Genomic DNA, 18,105 nt, shown 5'->3' with positions numbered 1-18,105 from the left:
GCCCGTACTAATTTTCATGTCATGAAGCCCAAGGTCGGTAAATGAGTTTGTTACTGCATGGCGTGCTGCTGCTCCGTGCGCGCGCTGCACACGCACGCCATGCACATTCTGCAGAGCGCTGCCAAGAGCGCAGCCAGCGGTATCGGCAATTTTTGAAAAAATATTAGTTTTTCTTTTACAAATATACAATTTTACGGTACTAGAATTACGAACATCGACTCATTAAAGCCCTCAGTCTTCGACTTCGGGCTTCTAATAGACTCTCGTTCGTAATTCCTTATTTACCGCCCTTAAGACACAATGTACTATTAAATCTAGTAATTATTGGTTTAACATAGTGAGCGGTACCAACTTCGTATAATTTCGTATCATTGACTTCAACAACTTTTCGTACTTTAAGCGTTGCTTAAGTATTTATATTGATCTTAGGCTATAAATGCATGGTTTTGGTTTTATGTAAGTATATAAATTGATTCAAACAGAACTGCTGTTGAATATAAGGTAAAAAACTCTAGCCTGATTTTTTTAGATAGGTAGGGAAACAGGGCAGGGTAATTGGAAGCCTCGAAGCGTCCAGCAGGGCTTCAGTCTTCGCCGGAGATCTGCTTCGATACAGATCGGACCGATGGTAGAGCAAAAAAGGTAGATGAAGCAGGAAAGAGCTGGAATCAAATACTCTGCTTTAGAGCTGGTTCCCACTTGTCGGATGTCGGGCCCAGATTGTAATCGGATGTTCCAGTGGCAGAACATTTTATATGAAGCTATTCACACTTTCCCGACACGATTTTCTATAGAAAGGTCCGACATCCGACTCAAAACGGATCCGACACCCGACAAGTGGGAACGGGCTCTTACTGTTTGCTTAAAAAACCCATCAAATTTCGGTTTCACAAAGTATATTTACAAGAAAAAAAATTCAAAGGTCAAGGCAATACGCGCGTTAGTGGTAGCTCTATTAACACAAGTAGTACGGCAAAATCGTATGTTATCCCGGAGTAAATTTGGTTTATTTGCAAGAGATCTAATTTCGGCTACGCCTTGCCGAAAGTGAGGGAAGTGACGGAAAAAAACAAAAGATACTCAATCATTTTGAATAGTGTTCGTCTGCAAGCGGCCAGATGCGCTACAGAGGTTTTCCGCGTCACTTTGTGTTCAAGCGATAAACATTTTTATCTCGAACTAAGTCAGAGTCACGTAATTAGACTTGCACTTATCAATGAGTGAACACATATAGTACATTGTGTCTTAAGGGCGGTAAATAAGGCATTACGAATGAGAGTCTATTAGAAGCCCGAAGTCGAAGACTGAGGGCTTTAATGAGTCGATGTTCGTAATTCTAGTACCGCCCGTGCGACATACAATGTTTTTCAACACATTTGCAAGTAAAATTTTATATTTGTAAGAAAAAAATAAATTCTTCCAAATATGGGCGATATCTTAGGCTGTGCTCTTGGCAGCGTCGCCCTCCCCTCCCCCTCCCGCAGCACACGCCGCAACGTGCGTGTGCATGTGGTCCATGTAGTCCTGCAGCAGGAGCGCGCGCACCGGCACGGCGCAGCAGCATAAGTACGGGCACTGACGACCTTGCCGACAAGACAATGGTACGCAAGACTGACGGCTTCATGACAAGAAGTGTACGCGCAAAGACTCATTTACCGACCTTGGGCTTCATGACAAGACAATGTGTACGCGCAAAGACTCATACCGACCACGGGTTTCATGACAAGCACATTAAGGTCGAGGGTTTTATTTGGGGGTTGCAACCAAGGTAGCCTGCATGTTACGACACTGTTTACGAGCAAGTGTGATGAAAAGTACGTTACATTCTGTATAATACTTGTAACAATACCAGTTATGCAGGGTCTTCCTTCATCAACCGCACAGCAAAAGAGTGGAATTCCCTGCCTGCGACTGTGTTTCCTGAACACTACAATTTGGTCGCTTTCAAGTCCAGGGTGATTGAGCATTTACTAGGCAAGCGTGCTCCATCGCAGGCCTCATCCTCGCTTTCCATCAGGCGTGATTGTGGCCAAACGCAAGCCTATATTGTATAAAAAAAAAGTTCTGAAGACGTGACCGGGATTTACCGGGAGTAATTGTAGGCAAAGTAAACAGCTCATTTACCACTACAATTATGTAAAACTTTCACGTTTTTGTTTTGTAGTGAAAAATAGGTACCTATGTATGTCCTCACTTGAGAAGAATCGGGCAAAAACCTCAATAGGGTAGGTAATTAAGTATTTTTGTTTTTATTAACCCCCGACGCCAAAAGAGGGGTGTTATAAGTTTGACCGCTACGTGTGTCTGTCTGTCTGTCTGTGGCACCATAGCTCTTAAGACGGATTCCATTCCAATGCGGTTTTTTTTATTTGATAGCAAGTTTTCTAGCGATGGTTCTTAGACATGTTTTATCAAAATCGGTACAGCCGTTTTTGAGATATTGAACTTTGAAGTGACAAAGTCGGGGGTTTTCCAACTTTTTTTTGGTTAGGTTATTATCAATCGGCAGTGTTATTTATTGACTCGCATTATCACTCATCATCATCACACAAAAGGATACTATAACCTCACTAATTACACTAATTAGTGTTCTACGAAACGCTAAGTTGGTAAGGGCCGCCCCTGGCTGGGATTCTGATAAACCCTCAGAATCAGCCTGTATCGACACAATGTATGCAAACACACATTATCGAAAACTCATAATTCCTACTTATTGTTATTTTTAACTGATTACTAATAAACTTATCCTTACTTCAAATACATCAACTTCTACTAACAAAAGCAAGAAGATACGAGTTCAAAAATAAAATGCGTTCTAATCTAAGCCTTATTTAACCAAACGCGTCATTAAAATTTTAAAACCACACTTTTGTACTCATTTACTTTTGAATCGAAACATGCTACAACAATTTTAATCTCCCTTGCGTGTTGATAAAGCATTCAAAGACAGTCTTTACGTAAATAGAAAGCAATGTAAGTGCCACATTTAAATTAAACATTGTTGCCACTAGTGGAGTTCGATCGTGGTAGTAAACACATAATAAAGTTCGGGACAACCTAATTCTCAGTATTTGGGTACATTGCGGGCTACCAAAGGCTTGTATGTTAAAGCAAGCGCGCTTAGCAAGCAATGTAAGGTGTATTAGCGTTGCTGTCGCTAGTTAGTTTCGATCGTGGTACAAAACACGTTGCGAGGTTGAATCGATCGCGTACCGGTCTCGGGCACGCGACGAGCGCGGGACACGTTAGTGCGTTAAACTGGTTGGGCTAAATAACATTTAAATGAGTTAACAATTTTCATTACGCTACGACCCTTGGAAGATGGTTAAATTAGTTACCTTAGATTCCATTACATAGTTAGTTACATACAGGTTGACCTGATAAAAGCGTGTTAAAAATGAAAGTTAACGTAACGTTTGTTTGGAATTTTGTTCGAAGCCAATATGGCTTAAATTTGGACGTCGTACATAAAGTATAACGCGTAAATAATAATATTATACTATTTGTTTTGTGTAGATTGTTATTTATTTGCTTAGGCTGTAGACAAGTTTGAGTAGACCATTTAAAATGCGTTTTTGAAAGGTAAGTACTTATTGATATATTAACACTGATTAGTATAATAACGTATTTATCTTTTTGCTGTTTACATTTTTATTTAATCTGGTAAAATAATAAGACACCTACCTTTCTTCCAGCTAACACCTATCTCAAGAAGACAAAGGTGTACCATTCAAAATCGAATAATAATTTCCCATAGTGGCTCCGCTGCAGCAACGCACACTCCAAGTCGTGCTCGTTTCGTGCGACGTTGCCATTCCGTCTCAGTCGTCTCGTTACAGTCACGGAGACCGCACGCCAGTCGGAACCAAAGTCAAAGTCAAAAATGCCGTTGCCGTTCAACAAGACTTTGGACTTGAAATTGCTGGGTTTAGTAAAAGAAAATTCCATTTTATATAACACCAAACATCCAAGGTATTTGGATTTTGATGCGCGAGAAGTCGTTTGGCAGAAGATTGGAGACGCGTTGAACAGATCCGGTGAGTTGTTTCACGTTTTTTGGAAGGTTAGAAAGGGAGGGAACATTTGTTTTGGTGTTATTCAGTTATTGCGATGCGAGACTTCGGTCGTTTATTTACAATGGGTTATTATATAGTGTAAAATGTCGTTACTGCTCTTAAAAATAAAATCTAGTCTTCAAATTTTACTGCTTATGTATTTTGAACAGTTTTTCAAGGGTTATACTTACAAGGAATTACCTAGTTTTTACCAGCATTAATATCTGCTAAGCGGAGCGTGCAAAATATTGAAACTAAAAATAGAGTCGTATCAGATATTATGCACGCTTGTTGTGTCAGATATTGGTGCTGTGACTGTCCTAGTAACAAGGTTTGCTTAGTTTGGGACTATGTCAAATTAGTGTCACAATGTCCAATTACAAAAATGTACATTGTGGAACAACTTTGCGTTAAAAATGACTTTGAGATTTTTTTAAATGTTTTTATTAAATACTATTAGAGTGAACAGATACCGGCGTAAGAATGTTGCCTCCCCCTTTCTTCCCGTGGGCGCCGTAGAAACCGTAGGGATAATACAGAAGATGGGCAGCAGCGTCTTTGGGACTCTTACAAATTACTGTGCTCGCCAATCCGCTTGCAAAGCGTGGCGAGTATTGGCAACCCCCTTTTGTTTAAAACCTATGTCCAGAGTGGACGTCCTACGGCTGAGATGATGATGATGATGAGTGAACATAATACAAACTTCAAATTACGAACATCCTAACAAGACCTCGATATATTTTGTTATACATACTTTTACAAATTATATTAACGCGTTTACAGACCAAGTATGCAAAGCCCGCTGGATCAACATCCGGGACATGATGCGTCGGAAGATCCGCGAGCGCCTACGGAACCCTTCCCACCGCTCATACAATTACAAGTACGAGGAAGAGATGTCATTCATGATCCCTTACTTCAAGGACTCCAGTTCTAACAACGAGGAGTTCGCGGACTATATCGATGAGGATACGACCTGTGAAGTTGCTATGACATCTGATGTATTTACTGATGCGTTACCGGGTAAGAGAGTTTGTCAATTATCTGTTATGTGGCGATATACATAAGAAGTCCGTAATCTTGGTCAAGTATTTAATTAAAGAGTTCCAATATGAAGGAGCGTCGAGAAGTGTGGCATCGTGCCAGTGTACAGGGACAAGCGAGAGCAAGCTTGATTTTGATTGTGCTATAAAAGATACCTTCAGACCTAATTTCAAGTTTCTAGAACAACTTAGAGTACCCTACTTTTAAACAAAGTTTACAAGGCTTTACAAGGTGTTTTCAATTGCTAAATTTGAACTAAGATCAAGAAACAGGGCAAGTTAACCGTTTGAAAACATTTGCAGCGTGGGAAACTGGCTTCTCTTAGTTTTACTGAAGGCTGGCCACCTGCTGCAATTTTCTTGAGTCATTTTAACCCTTTATAGGGCAAGAGCCAAAATCAGTCATACGAGCGTCTGATAATCCATAAGACTCAAAACTAACAGTGTTCACATACTGTTATAATCTATTCAAAACCTTATGACTAATTGGATAGATTTTGAACAAGATTGGCGTTCAGTCTTGCGCTATAAGGGTTAAAATGCCTTGTGGTTACAGAAGCCTACACACTGTCAACTTTTTAAAGCAAATCTCTTTTTCTTTGCAGAAGAATTCCGCGAACCTAAAGAGTGCAAGCCCAATATAAGCGGCATGAAATCCAAGGACGACATTAACCAGACCACGTACCAGGACTTGAATCCTGCTGACCCTATAGATGTATTCTTGATCACCATAGGCTCGACCCTCAGGAGGTTCAGCCCGTATTACCTGAACCAGGCCAAGAGCAAAATTTTCCAGGTGGATATATTGTAGGGTTTAAAAGTGGTATATTTTAATGGTAGTTGTTATGAAACTATCAAGCATATTCGTCTTATTCATATATTTTTTTTATTCGACTAGCAAGTGGGTCTCCTGATGGTAAGAGATCACCACCGCCCATAAACATATGCAAAACCGGGGTATTGCAGATGCGTTGCCAACCTAGAGGCTTAAGATGGGATACCTTAAGTGCCAGTTATTTTACCGGCTGTCTTACTCTCCACGCCGAAACACAACAGTGCTGCTTCACGGCAGGATTAGCGAGCAAGATGGTGGTAGTAATCCGGGACTGCACAAGGTCCTACCACCTGTAATCATTCCAGTCTTACGTCCTAATTCTGGGAATGCTCTCAAGATGAGAGGCTTTGGGTTATGTTTCCCACGCAGGCCCAGTGCGGATTGATAACTACACACACCACTGCTTCGCAGGTTTTAGCAGGAATTCTCGCAATGTCTTCCTTCGCCGTAAAGCTCGTGGTAAATTGTGTGGATTGCCACCACTTTATGTGGGCTGCACATAATGTGCGGCAACACATGCTGAGTGGAGACCCTTTTTGGTATCCTGCCGTGTCACCTAGTAACATAGTTTAGTGCTAGTTTTATTCTTAGTTTAGTGGTACTTATAGAGCCAAAACAAACCTTTCTTTCTTCTTTTGGTTTGAACTATGGCCTCTCAGCAGTAGTGGGATACGACGGCTCCAGATCATTTTTTTTGGTCCAAAATGGCGATTTTGGGCGGGTCCAATCCTAAAAAAAAAAAAAAAAAAAAAAAAAAAAAAAAAGGAAACACCCACTTGGAGCGATTGGACGAGGTCTGAGAACGCTCCGCCCACTCCTTCCTGTACATATGTACTTCACTTCTGGGACAATGGCAACTCCGAAGCACCTAATCATAAAAGGTTCGACCCGCGAACAATACAAGCCGCGCGAACAATAGGCGCTCATTGTCCCTTTACCTGCTCTCGGCTCTGGCGCTAGCTCTATTGTTCCACTCACCTGACTACCGTACCTTTTTTTCATTCACTTGTTTCCTTTTACTACCTGGGTTCGCCGCACCTCTTGAGTTTTTCGAAATTCATTTGTGGCATTACATTTGAAATTTACCACGTGTTTTACGGTGGAGGAAAACATCGTGAGGAAACCTGCTCAAACCTGCGAAGCAATTCAATGGTGTGTGTGAAGTTCCAAATCAATTTCGTAACTTTAAGGAATGGCATAAATCTAACCTAACCTAAACCTATCTTTTAGCAATATAATATATACTGAGCGGCAAAAAAATCTGGTCCTCAAATATATGCAATAATAGGTAATTTTGTATGTGGAGTGGGCCAAATTTTGTGCCGCTGAGTATATGAGAAATAGTAAACTATTAAGATTGAAATTAAGAAGTTCGTAAAGTTTGTGGGCGTCGGCTTCACATTAATGCTTTTCATTAGTACTTTATCAAACAAATCGTTATCTTATATTGTTAAAGCACATACATACATACTTACTTTATGTTTTGAGTTATACCTACACTTAATGTTTTATTTAATTACTCCTGTCTTTTTCGTCATACGATGCCAGTCTTAAAAATGCTGGTTTAAACTTGTACTATAAGCCATCAGCGTCTTTATAACGCACGTTGAAACTTTTAAAATTCTCATCTAAGACATCTCCAAATGCAGGTTTGAACTTGAAGGATCTAAGTGCATACACAGTGAATGATTCATGGTTTCCCTTTTACCAAACCACCCACCGTGCACCGTCTTCTATTGTTAAAATTTAATTACTTCGTTTCTATTGACCATGCGCCGCCTTTCACAAAAAAATGCTGGTTTGTAAAGGTCCGATCCTCTCCTTTGTTCACCGGCATCCTTTGTGTGTACCCACCTCGGAAATATGCCATGCACAAGTCTAAACTTGCAGGATTTCATTGCGTATAAAAGGAAGTTTAAACCATTCCGCTTCATATCGTCTCAAAGAATTCATACGACAAGATCTCCGTCCAAGCGAGTCGTCGCGTAGTGTAAAAAGTTCAGTGTTTGGTTGATATACCTAGCAGTGTTTCGTTGGTCGAAGCGAGTCGTCGCGAAGTGTAAAAAGTTCAGTGTTTGGTTGATATACCTAGCAGTGTTTCGTTGCTGATATGGATGTAAGTAAGCTCTTGTTTTCATTGTATTTGGACCTGTTTGTTTTAATTTTTGTTTGATTGATAATTTTTACTATGTATCTCTGTGTTTCCTTAGGTACCATCTAACTCAACTTTGTAGCATTGTTTAAAATATCGTTTTTTTTTTCATTGTTATAGCTGACTGAAGAAAACACATTTAAGCACTATTATTATCCAGAGAATCACGATGAACTCAGCGATGACGGCGAAGGAACATTAGCTTTCAAAGTAAAGAGGGCAATCGCCAAGAACAAAAGACCTAATAACAGTATTCACGGATTCTTTGAAAAGCGCAAGAAAAAGAAGGTTCCCAAAAACTCTTCGACTGTTAGTCAAGCCACTGCAGATGGTGTTGCTTTTATCAAAGCAAACCAAGACGAATCAGCTTACGCATCACACCTCATTAAAATCGAGGTGTATGATATAGACAAGATTAAGAACATTCCCCCGACAGAACAATGGAAACATGCCGAAGTCCGTGTTAAATATTACGCCCACTCCGAAGAAGATGAACACGTTCAACAGACCAGAGACGTCATCTACAACATCACTAAGCTATTGGCAGCAAAAAGTGATTGTGTTAATTTCGTTTTAGACAATCAAAAATAATTTCTACTTAATTTCTTTCGGTTACCTGCTTAACTTCTGACTATCCTTTTCTTGTGAAACACTCTCATTGTTTCGTTTGTGGAGGCAAAGTAATAATGTAAAACCTTTTTTTCTTTTACTTAGTCCGCCGATATTTTGTTGTATTGTTTCATATCTAAACATTTTTGCCTGCTATACAATAGCAAAACGGTGCGTGTAATCTTTAAGGTTGAGCTTGGCTGGTATAAATAGAAGTCGGTCTCACTTAAAATACCACGTTTCCAAAAACATTCTCATGGATACGCAGAGCTGCAGTTTCTTCGATCAACAACTTGACCAACTAGTTGAAGATCAGGACTTGTACGAGCTATGCGAAAAAGTCGAGCAAGAATATTTCAAAACGTAAGTTACTATTTTTTGTGATAATTGTACTATTTTTTCATGTTTGGACAGCATTGTCAAGACGAGCGTCGCGTTGAAACTTGTTTGATGTTAGCGACTTTAGGAAGGGGTGGCACCCTTGGGTATAAAAACCGAGTCTCCTTGCCACTTCAACCATTGTGACCGTGCCGGCGATTGCATTTTACGAATTTTGTTTAAAATGTATTTCAATTTGGACTTATCGCTAAACGAAGTTGCAAGTTTAGACAAATCTCTAATTTTGAGTAAATTCCATCGTTACATTCGAATGTGGTTTTTAAATAAAGTTTTACCGGTAACATGGTTAGAAGATCTGGATTTTATTCCATATTTTACACCATGCAATGGACACAATTATAACATGGAAGAATCTGAGGCATCTGATGTAATTGATGGTGTATTTCCAATGCAAGCATACTGTTTACTTTGTAAACATGAAAAGAGTTAGTTTACATATAAATTTACCTTCGGTGTGTTTTACAGTTTATATATATTAATATTAATGATTAATTTATTTTTTACAGATTTTTGCAAGCTGAACTAGGAGGATGCGGTGTAAAAAGAAGGTCATCTAAATCGACCAAAAAGACTCCAGTTAAGGCAAAGAAAATACGCTCTAACCCACCAGCCAGCTTCACATCTACGTCAACCGCATCGTCTTCAAATCAAAATGTGAGTACAGAAATTAATGATAATATTGAATGTTCTGTGTGTCATGTGTCAGTATCGCGAAAATATTATACAAATCATTTAAAAAGTAATACTCACAAAAATAATGTATTAAGTATCAGCAGAGAATTTAAAAATGTTCAGATAATTGAAAGCGCGTTTGGGAATAGGGTAGTTACGTACAGAATTGCATCAGATTCAATTGCAAATCAACCGTTAGAAACACCGAGATTATTTTTAGAAAACATTAAAGACAAAATATTTACATTATTTGATCAATCCATAGCAGAGCACTTTGTAGTAAAGGTAAATTTATACTTCATGCCGACTTTACACAACAAACTAAGCAATTAAATAATACATTCGATTTTCAAACGTTTAATTATGTTGTTTGCAAAGGTGATTCTAAAGACTACATATTTTCATTACTTGCAAACGAAATTATAAATAAAGTAACCAATTTCGAAAAAAAACAGCGGGTGGAGTCTAACAAAAATAAACTATTTAGACATGAATGTGAATAAATTCAATCCATTACGTGGTTCATCTTACATAGATTTACCAAAAGATATAAAGAACAAAAATGCAATTATAAACGTCCAAAACAAAGATCATGAGTGTTTTCGTTGGGCTGTATTATCAGGGTTATATGCACCTAATAACAACGCGAACAGGGTTGCATCATATATATCTCACAGGAATAAATTAAAATTTGATAATCTTTCTTTCCCAATTAAAATAAACGATATCCATAAATTTGAAATGCTGAACAATCTAAGCATTAATGTCTTTGGTTTGGAGTACGACTCAGAAAGCAAACAAAATAAGGTAGTTGGTCCATTACACTTAACAAAAAGTAGGAAAGCCACCCATTTAAACTTGCTGTACATAAATCAAGGTACTAACGGACATTATTGCTACATAAAAAGTCTTTCGAGATTAGTATCAAAACAAATGACATCATCAGAACATGCAATCTTTATTTGTGATGGATGTTTAATTTATTTCAAATCACGTGAAAATTTGCAGAAACATCAAGATCATGATTGTTTCCACGTCTGTACAAACTTGCCCTCTCAAAACGTAGCCAAAAGAAACTGGTTTAATGAATTAGTTCCATCTAGCGAAATATCATTTAATAATTACGATCGTAAATTGAGGCTCCCATTTGTTGTATACGCAGATTTCGAAGCATTTTTAAAGCCTATTAATACTTGCACAAACGATCCAAGTAAATCTTCGACAACTAATATTCAGGAACATAAGGTGTATAGTTTCGGATACTATATAAAATGTTCATATGATAATACTTTGTCTGTATATAGGACATATACAGGTGAAAATTGTGCAGAATCATTCATGAAATTTATTAAACGAGATTTAGAGAACATTTGCAAGAAGAACACTTTTGTAAAAAGTCCTTTGCCTTTAACGGAACAAGATAAAGTAACCATCGCCCAAAGTAAAACGTGCTACATCTGTCAAAATAATTTAAATGGTGAATTATTCGTTTCTTACAACCATCATACTGGTGCTTTTGAAGGAGTAGCTCACCCGTCTTGTTCTAAGAAATATCGAACCCCAAATTTTGTACCTGTGTTTTTACACAATTTAAGTAACTATGACGCCCATTTTCTAGTACATGGACTGGGATTTGAAGAGGGTAACATAGAAATTATTCCGCAAAACAAAGAGAAATATATTTCTTTTTCGAAGCAATTAAATATTAATAATAATCGTACTATGAAATTAAAATTTCTTGATTCTTTTAAATTTATGAGTAGTAGTCTTGATAAATTAACCAAAAATTTACTACCTGAACAGTTTCAAGAACTTCGGCTAAATTTCCCCTGCGAACAAGACTTTAAACGTTTATTAAGAAAAGGGGTATACCCATATGAACATATGACATCTATAGAATCATTAAAATTAACTAGCCTTCCCGAATATAAAGCTTTTTACAGCTCATTAAATGATGTCAATATTTCAAAAAATGATTACCAACATGCATGTGATGTATGGAATCACTTTAATTGTCAAAATATGGGAGACTATTCAAACCTTTATTTAAAAACAGACGTTTTGTTATTAGCGGATGTATTTGAAAATTTTAGAAATGTTTGTATGGAAACATATGGATTGGATCCTGCTCATTATTATACAGCACCGGGTCTAAGTTGGGACGCCATGTTAATGTACACCAAAATCAATTTAGAACTTCTAACTGATATCGACAAAATTACTTTTATAGCAAATAATATAAGAGGCGGCATTTCCCAATGTAGTAACAGACATGCAAAAGCAAATAATATATTTATGCCTGAATATGATCGAACTTTGCCATCATCATTTCTGATGTATCTCGATGCAAATAATCTGTACGGTTGGGCAATGTCACAATGTCTTCCCACAGGCAAGTTTGAATGGGTGGATGTGAATACAAATTTTAAAGTACCTGATGACGCTGAACATGGGTACATTTTGGAAGTTGATTTGGAATATCCTAATAACTTACATGATTTACATTCTGATTTACCATTCTGTCCGGAAAATGTGTGTTTAGGCGGCTCTAAAGACAAAAAGCTGATTCCTAATTTGCATAACAAAACAAATTATGTCATTCACTATAGAAACCTTAAACAATGCTTAGAATCGGGGTTAAGTTTAGTTAAAATTCATAGAGTTTTAAAGTTTGAGCAGAAACCGTGGTTGAAACCATACATAGATTTGAACACACGTATGCGTTCTATGGCCAAAACAGATTTTGAAAAGGACTTCTTTAAGTTAATGAACAATTCCGTGTTTGGCAAAACGATGGAAAATGTAAATAAAAGAGTTAATGTAAAATTACGGAACCACTGGACAAATCGCGGAAAAACTGAAGGTGTTGAATCTTTAATTGCAAAACCAGAATTTCACAGTTTATCTATATTTTCCGAAAATTTGGTTGCAGTTCAACTGAAAAAAACAAAAGTTTTGTACAACAAACCTATTTACCTAGGATTTTGCGTACTCGATTTGTCAAAAACGTTAATGTATAACTTTCATTATGATTTCATGAAAACTAAATTCAAAAACAATCTTAAATTGCTCTATACAGACACGGACAGTCTGGTTTATCAGATATTTACAGAAAACTTGTACGCTGATATAAAGCCAGATTTGGTATCGCACTTTGATACCTCTGACTATCCTCCGGACAATGTATACGGTTTTCCATTAGTGAATAAAAAACAATTGGGATTCTTCAAAGATGAAAATAACGGCAAAATTTTTAAAGAATTTGTTGGTCTTCGATCAAAAATGTACGCAATGGACGTACAAAGTACTATAATAGCAAAAGCAAAAGGTGTCAATAAATGTGTTACCAAAAAATTATGTATGGAAGACTATAAAGACTGTTTATTCAATAGTAAAAAACTGTTGTGTGAAATGATGCGGTTCAGATCAATCAAACATGTAATATTTACTCAAAAAATAAATAAAATATCATTATCACACTGCGACACGAAACGATATTTGTTGCCAAATTCAACTGACACGCTTGCTTGGGGACATAATAGATTAAAGAACATTCAATTTTAATATTACTTTCTGTACAATATGTGATGATACTAGTGATATAAAAATTTATTTTCATTGTACTTATATACTTATAAGGTTTTGTAATTGTTGCGCATGCACTAGCGATAAGACGATAAAAATTGGTTTCATTGTACATATATATAAAAAAAATTAAAAAAGGTTTTGTAATATTTGTGCATGCACTACTGATAAGACAAAAAATGTGTATCCTACTATAGATTTTTTGAAAGAAGAAAAAATTACTGCCAAGTTTCTTGCTACGCATTCTTCTTGGCAATGATGGTCTTTCCGAAACGCTGGTAGTTTCAATAAAAGATTTATAAAATAGTATGTTTGTTTCTTTGCTTTTTTTACCTAAAAACCCAAACGAAAACTATATAACCATATATGAACTTTAATTTCTATCATTTGTGACTAGGAACTTTTGAAATCAGCACGTATTTCCTTGCATAACATAATAAAGTAATGATTCACTTTTGTCATCCTTTCACGGCCATAGTAGCTGGTCCAAGTGGTTGTGGAAAATCAAACTTTGTCACAAACTTTTTAAAGGATTGTAAAATAATATGCGACGTAGATTTTTCGGAAGTAATTTGGTGTTATGATGAAATGCAACCTTTGTACAACCTGGACAATGTAAATTATAGTCAGGGTATACCTGATATCAACATGTTCGACGGGAAGCAACCTAAACTTCTTATAATCGATGATTTGATGAGAGAGGCAGATGGACGGATCGTTGACATTTTCACGAAAGGTAGTCATCATAGAAACTTAAGCGTGTTTTATATTACACAAAATTTATTTCACCAGGGAAAAGGCCAGCGTGACATCTCGCTAAACACAAGTTACATTATATATTTTAAAAATCCTAGAGACAAAACTCAAATACGTTACTTGTCACGACAAGTTTGCCCTGAAAACTCAAAGTTCGTAGATGAAGCCTACAAAGATGCCACCAAAGATGCTCATGGTTACCTAATGATTGATCTGAAACAAAATACTGATGACTTATGTCGTTTCAAAACTAAAATATTTCCATCCGATAAATATTGCACAGTGTATATTCCTAAAAAAGGATTTAAATATGGCAAGAGTCAACTGGTTTTGGTCAGTTCTAAATGATGTCCGAGAGTGTGAGCACATATAAACATTTACTAGAAGCGCTGCAAGTACTCAAACCAAAATATCGCACAGCATTGCTTAAAGCTTGTGATGATGATGAAATAAACATTATATGTGAGTGTATTTATAATGTTTTAAAAGGGAAAATTCCATTGGAAAAAGAAGAAAAATTAAAATTAAATAAACATAAAAATATATTGCGAAAATTAGTTTCAAAGGGAAAACAAAAACTTAGAAAAACCATTATCATTCAAAAGGGCGGTGCTTTTCTACCTCTTATATTAGGCGCAGTTTTAAGTGCTTTATTTAACTCTATAACATAATCAAAATGGAGAATATGAAAAAAATGCTATTAGTGGAGCAAGATTTCGTTGAAAGACTTAAACACAATGAAAATCTAACTGAAAACTCATCATCTCGTCTAGATAGGGAGATGCAAAAAATACTTAAAGGTAAAATGGATGATCGTGAAAAATGGGCATTGTATTCCCAAGCACTACAACGATTTTTGCATTTTGCTGAAGCAGATCGAAAACCTTTTAAAATACCTATAGTCACGGATGGATTTGACCACCGCAACAACGACCACAAAGATTTAGTCCCAGAGCTAAAAAAGGAGGAAAATGTTAATAATGATACAGCTTTAAATCCGATCTTACCAGAACTTGATACCACCACCACCTGACACACCGACTCAACATTATCCTTTGGAATTTACTCCATCTCATATCATAGAGAGAGTACCGAAATCTTACAAACAGAAAACCAAACTTTACTGGATAACATTATGCTTCATAAAAAAAAAATTTGGTGGAAGCCTGGAGGGGAAGTTGTATTAAACAACCACACCATCCCAAATACTAATATTGTTGATCTAGTAAACGATGTGATTAGACCTCTTAAACGTACAAAACCAAAGGGATGGGAAGAATTCACCTTAATTTTAAAAGAAATAAGAGTGCCTGCATCTTGTATAGGTAACCCCACTAACGCAGAATTTTTTAAAAAATCTCTTGGAGAGAGGGAATTAAAGGAGCTCGACACACCATTTTCGTCTACAATTGCAAGAAATTCATCATTAGCGGAAAACGCATCTACACCTATTTCTAGTAGAACACGTGATTCGAAAAAAAAGAAATTAGATTGGGAAAGATGGACCCCCTATTAGATATTCACAGGATTTACTACGATGTGTCCAATCCTGCCGGATACAGTAGCATCAATAAGTTGGCGAAGGAGATGAAAGGTAAAATGAGTAAAAAGGAAGTAAAAAGATGGCTGCAGTCTCAGGAAACGTACACATTACATAAACCTGTTCACAGAAGGTTTACTAGAAACAGGTACATATTATCTAATTATAATGAACTCTGGCAAGCTGATCTAAGTGATATGCGTACTTATGCTCAATATAATGATGGATACAAATATATTCTTTGTGTTATTGACGTGTTTAGTAAATATGCTTTTGCGCGAGCAATGAAGAGTAAAAAACCTGAAGTTGTTAAATCCTGTTTTGATAGCATTTTTACAGAAGCTAATGCCACTCCTCGCCATATTCAATCTGATAAAGGTACAGAGTTTGTTTCAAAAGCTGTACAACAGTACTTTAAAAGTAGAAATATTAATTATTATACTACTAATAATCCTGATATTAAAGCTAGCATAGTGGAAAGGTTTCAGAGAACTCTTAAAATGAAAATGTGGCGTTACTTTACGTTTAAAAATACATACAAATACGTTGACGTCTTACAAGATTTAATATATTCATATAATCATAGTTTCCATTCAAGCATAAAAATGAGACCAAGCGAAGTAAACTACGATAATATCATGACTGTTTGGCAAAATTTGTATGGAGAAAAGGAAAATAAAACATATATGAATGAATGTCCCTCACTTCAAATAGGTGATCATGTTAGAATAACTAAATATAAACATGTATTTCAAAAAGGTTATGAAACTAATTGGAGTGATGAAATATTTGTGATTGATTCCATTATTAGGAGAACTCCTTGGATTGTATATACTTTAAAAGATTTGGAGGGTGAACCAATTACAGGTACATTTTATTCAAAAGAGCTACAGAAAGTATTTTATGACCCCTCCACTAAGTACAAAATAGATAAAATAATACAATCGCGTCGCGTTCGAGGTAGAAAGGAAGTGCTAGTCAAGTGGAAAGGTTATCCTGACAAATTTAATAGTTGGATCCCGGCATCGGATTTAGAACAAATATGAGTGAAGACAGTTTTTACCTCACGCTGTTGAGCAATAGCTCCATTTCTTATTTTCCTGGAAACACAACAGCCAACTTCATAACTAAGTTACCTAAAACTGTTAAGTTAGAAGGGGAATGGGTCGTTGGTTTGGTTGAGTTTCATTATCCATGTACAATGTTTAATGTACAAGAACATGAAAACATTCTATACGTAAAGAAGAAAACACGTTTAGACGAAAGTGCTGATTCAAAAAAGAAAACTGATTCGAATATAATTGTAGAATATAAGGCGCATATTCCTGCGACTACGTACGATAGTGTTAATCATTTTTTAAGTGCTTTTAATGACCACCCATTGTTACGAAATCATTTTAAATTGAGATACGATGAAATAACCAAACTTGTAATATCAACTCGTCAGGATGCTGACGTAATATCTCTAATCGCATCACCGCAATTAAGTCTCCAGTTAGGTTTTGAACCAAATACTAATTTAGTCACAAAACCAAATGGGAAATATCCCATTAACTTGTACTTGGGGCTGCCATCGCAGCTTTTCATTTATTCAGATATTATCCAACCGCAGATAGTAGGTGATGTAATGACATCATTAATACGAATCATACCTCTAGATCCAACGAAGTACATTTATGGAGCATACAAAATGCATGCATTTTCACCGGCGCACTACTTACCTGTTATGCGCAGAGAGTTTGATACGATTGAAACAGATATAAGAACAAGCGTCGGCGGTAAAGTACCATTCCAGTTCGGTACATCGTGTGTTAAACTGCATTTTAGACGTATAAAATGAGTCGAAGAATCGTTAACGGTCTTTGCCCGTACCAACATTATTATTCAAATCAGGCTGGATCTGGGGTTGGTATAGTGTATAAAGGTGTTTCTCATCAACGTGGTCATGGAATTGGAAGTTTCTTAGGGGGGTTATTTAGATCCGTTTTGCCTTTGTTGTCAAGTGGATTTCGAACCGTTGGGAAAGAAGCTTTAAACGCCGGTGTTGGATTACTATCAGATATGATGAATTCACACCCTATGGAAGAGTCTGTAAAGTCGCGTTTTAAAAATGCTAGTGCTAATTTGAAAAGGAAAGCTGATGAAAAAATCGAATCATTAATGAGTGGTTCAGGGTATAAAAGTATAAGAAAGTCGAGAAAGCCCATCATTAAGCGTAAAACACTACAAGGACGACCATCTAAATCATCAAAAAAATCTAAATTTGAAGATATTTTTTCCATCTAAACTATGTCGTTTTTACATAATCATTCATGTGAATGTGCTAAGTCAGAGTTAGACTTATTTGCTCTACCATCAACTCAAACAAGCGTCGAAAGCGGTCATGGGATTCATTATAAACCAATTTCATCATTAAGTGATGATGACCTATAGAATTCAAGTACCAGGTACTGGAGATG

The 18,105-nt window shown here is 36.6% G+C and overlaps 2 protein-coding genes across 3 annotated transcripts; both read left to right on the top strand.

Annotated features, from left to right (window-relative positions):
• The first annotated feature begins 3,667 nt into the window (after positions 1 to 3,667).
• LOC141438853 (uncharacterized) lies at positions 3,668 to 6,482 on the top strand. Its single transcript, XM_074102881.1, has 3 exons — positions 3,668 to 4,037; positions 4,839 to 5,078; positions 5,704 to 6,482. Exons 1-3 carry the CDS (start codon positions 3,884 to 3,886, stop codon positions 5,907 to 5,909), a joined length of 600 nt encoding a protein of 199 aa, XP_073958982.1. The 5' UTR covers positions 3,668 to 3,883; the 3' UTR covers positions 5,910 to 6,482.
• A 228-nt stretch (positions 6,483 to 6,710) lies between these two features.
• Positions 6,711 to 10,052, top strand: LOC141438855 (uncharacterized). Of its 2 annotated transcripts, none has more exons than XM_074102885.1 (3): positions 6,711 to 8,049; positions 8,206 to 9,057; positions 9,600 to 10,052. In XM_074102885.1, the coding sequence occupies exons 1-2, from the start codon at positions 8,044 to 8,046 to the stop codon at positions 8,674 to 8,676; spliced, it is 477 nt and encodes a 158-aa protein (XP_073958986.1). In that variant the 5' UTR covers positions 6,711 to 8,043; the 3' UTR covers positions 8,677 to 9,057; positions 9,600 to 10,052. The 2 variants fall into 2 exon arrangements, with proteins under 2 accessions (XP_073958986.1, XP_073958987.1); XM_074102886.1 differs by having other exon boundaries at positions 8,206 to 9,518.
• Positions 10,053 to 18,105: the final 8,053 nt, after the last annotated feature.

The sequence above is a fragment of the Choristoneura fumiferana genome, chromosome 19 (genome assembly GCF_025370935.1).
Source record: "Choristoneura fumiferana chromosome 19, NRCan_CFum_1, whole genome shotgun sequence".
NCBI classification, from domain to species: Eukaryota; Metazoa; Arthropoda; class Insecta; order Lepidoptera; family Tortricidae; genus Choristoneura; species Choristoneura fumiferana.
This window is presented reverse-complemented; position numbering and strand designations above follow the sequence as displayed.

Excerpts from the sequence above, each read along its gene's own strand:
- LOC141438853 (XM_074102881.1), top strand. The coding sequence starts at position 3,884 with ATGCCGTTGCCGTTCAACAAGACTTTGGACTTGAAATTGCTGGGTTTA. Across the intron at positions 4,038-4,838 it reads AGACGCGTTGAACAGATCCG|ACCAAGTATGCAAAGCCCGC; the intron begins GTGAGTTGTTTC and ends ACGCGTTTACAG. Across the intron at positions 5,079-5,703 it reads ATTTACTGATGCGTTACCGG|AAGAATTCCGCGAACCTAAA; the intron begins GTAAGAGAGTTT and ends TTTTCTTTGCAG.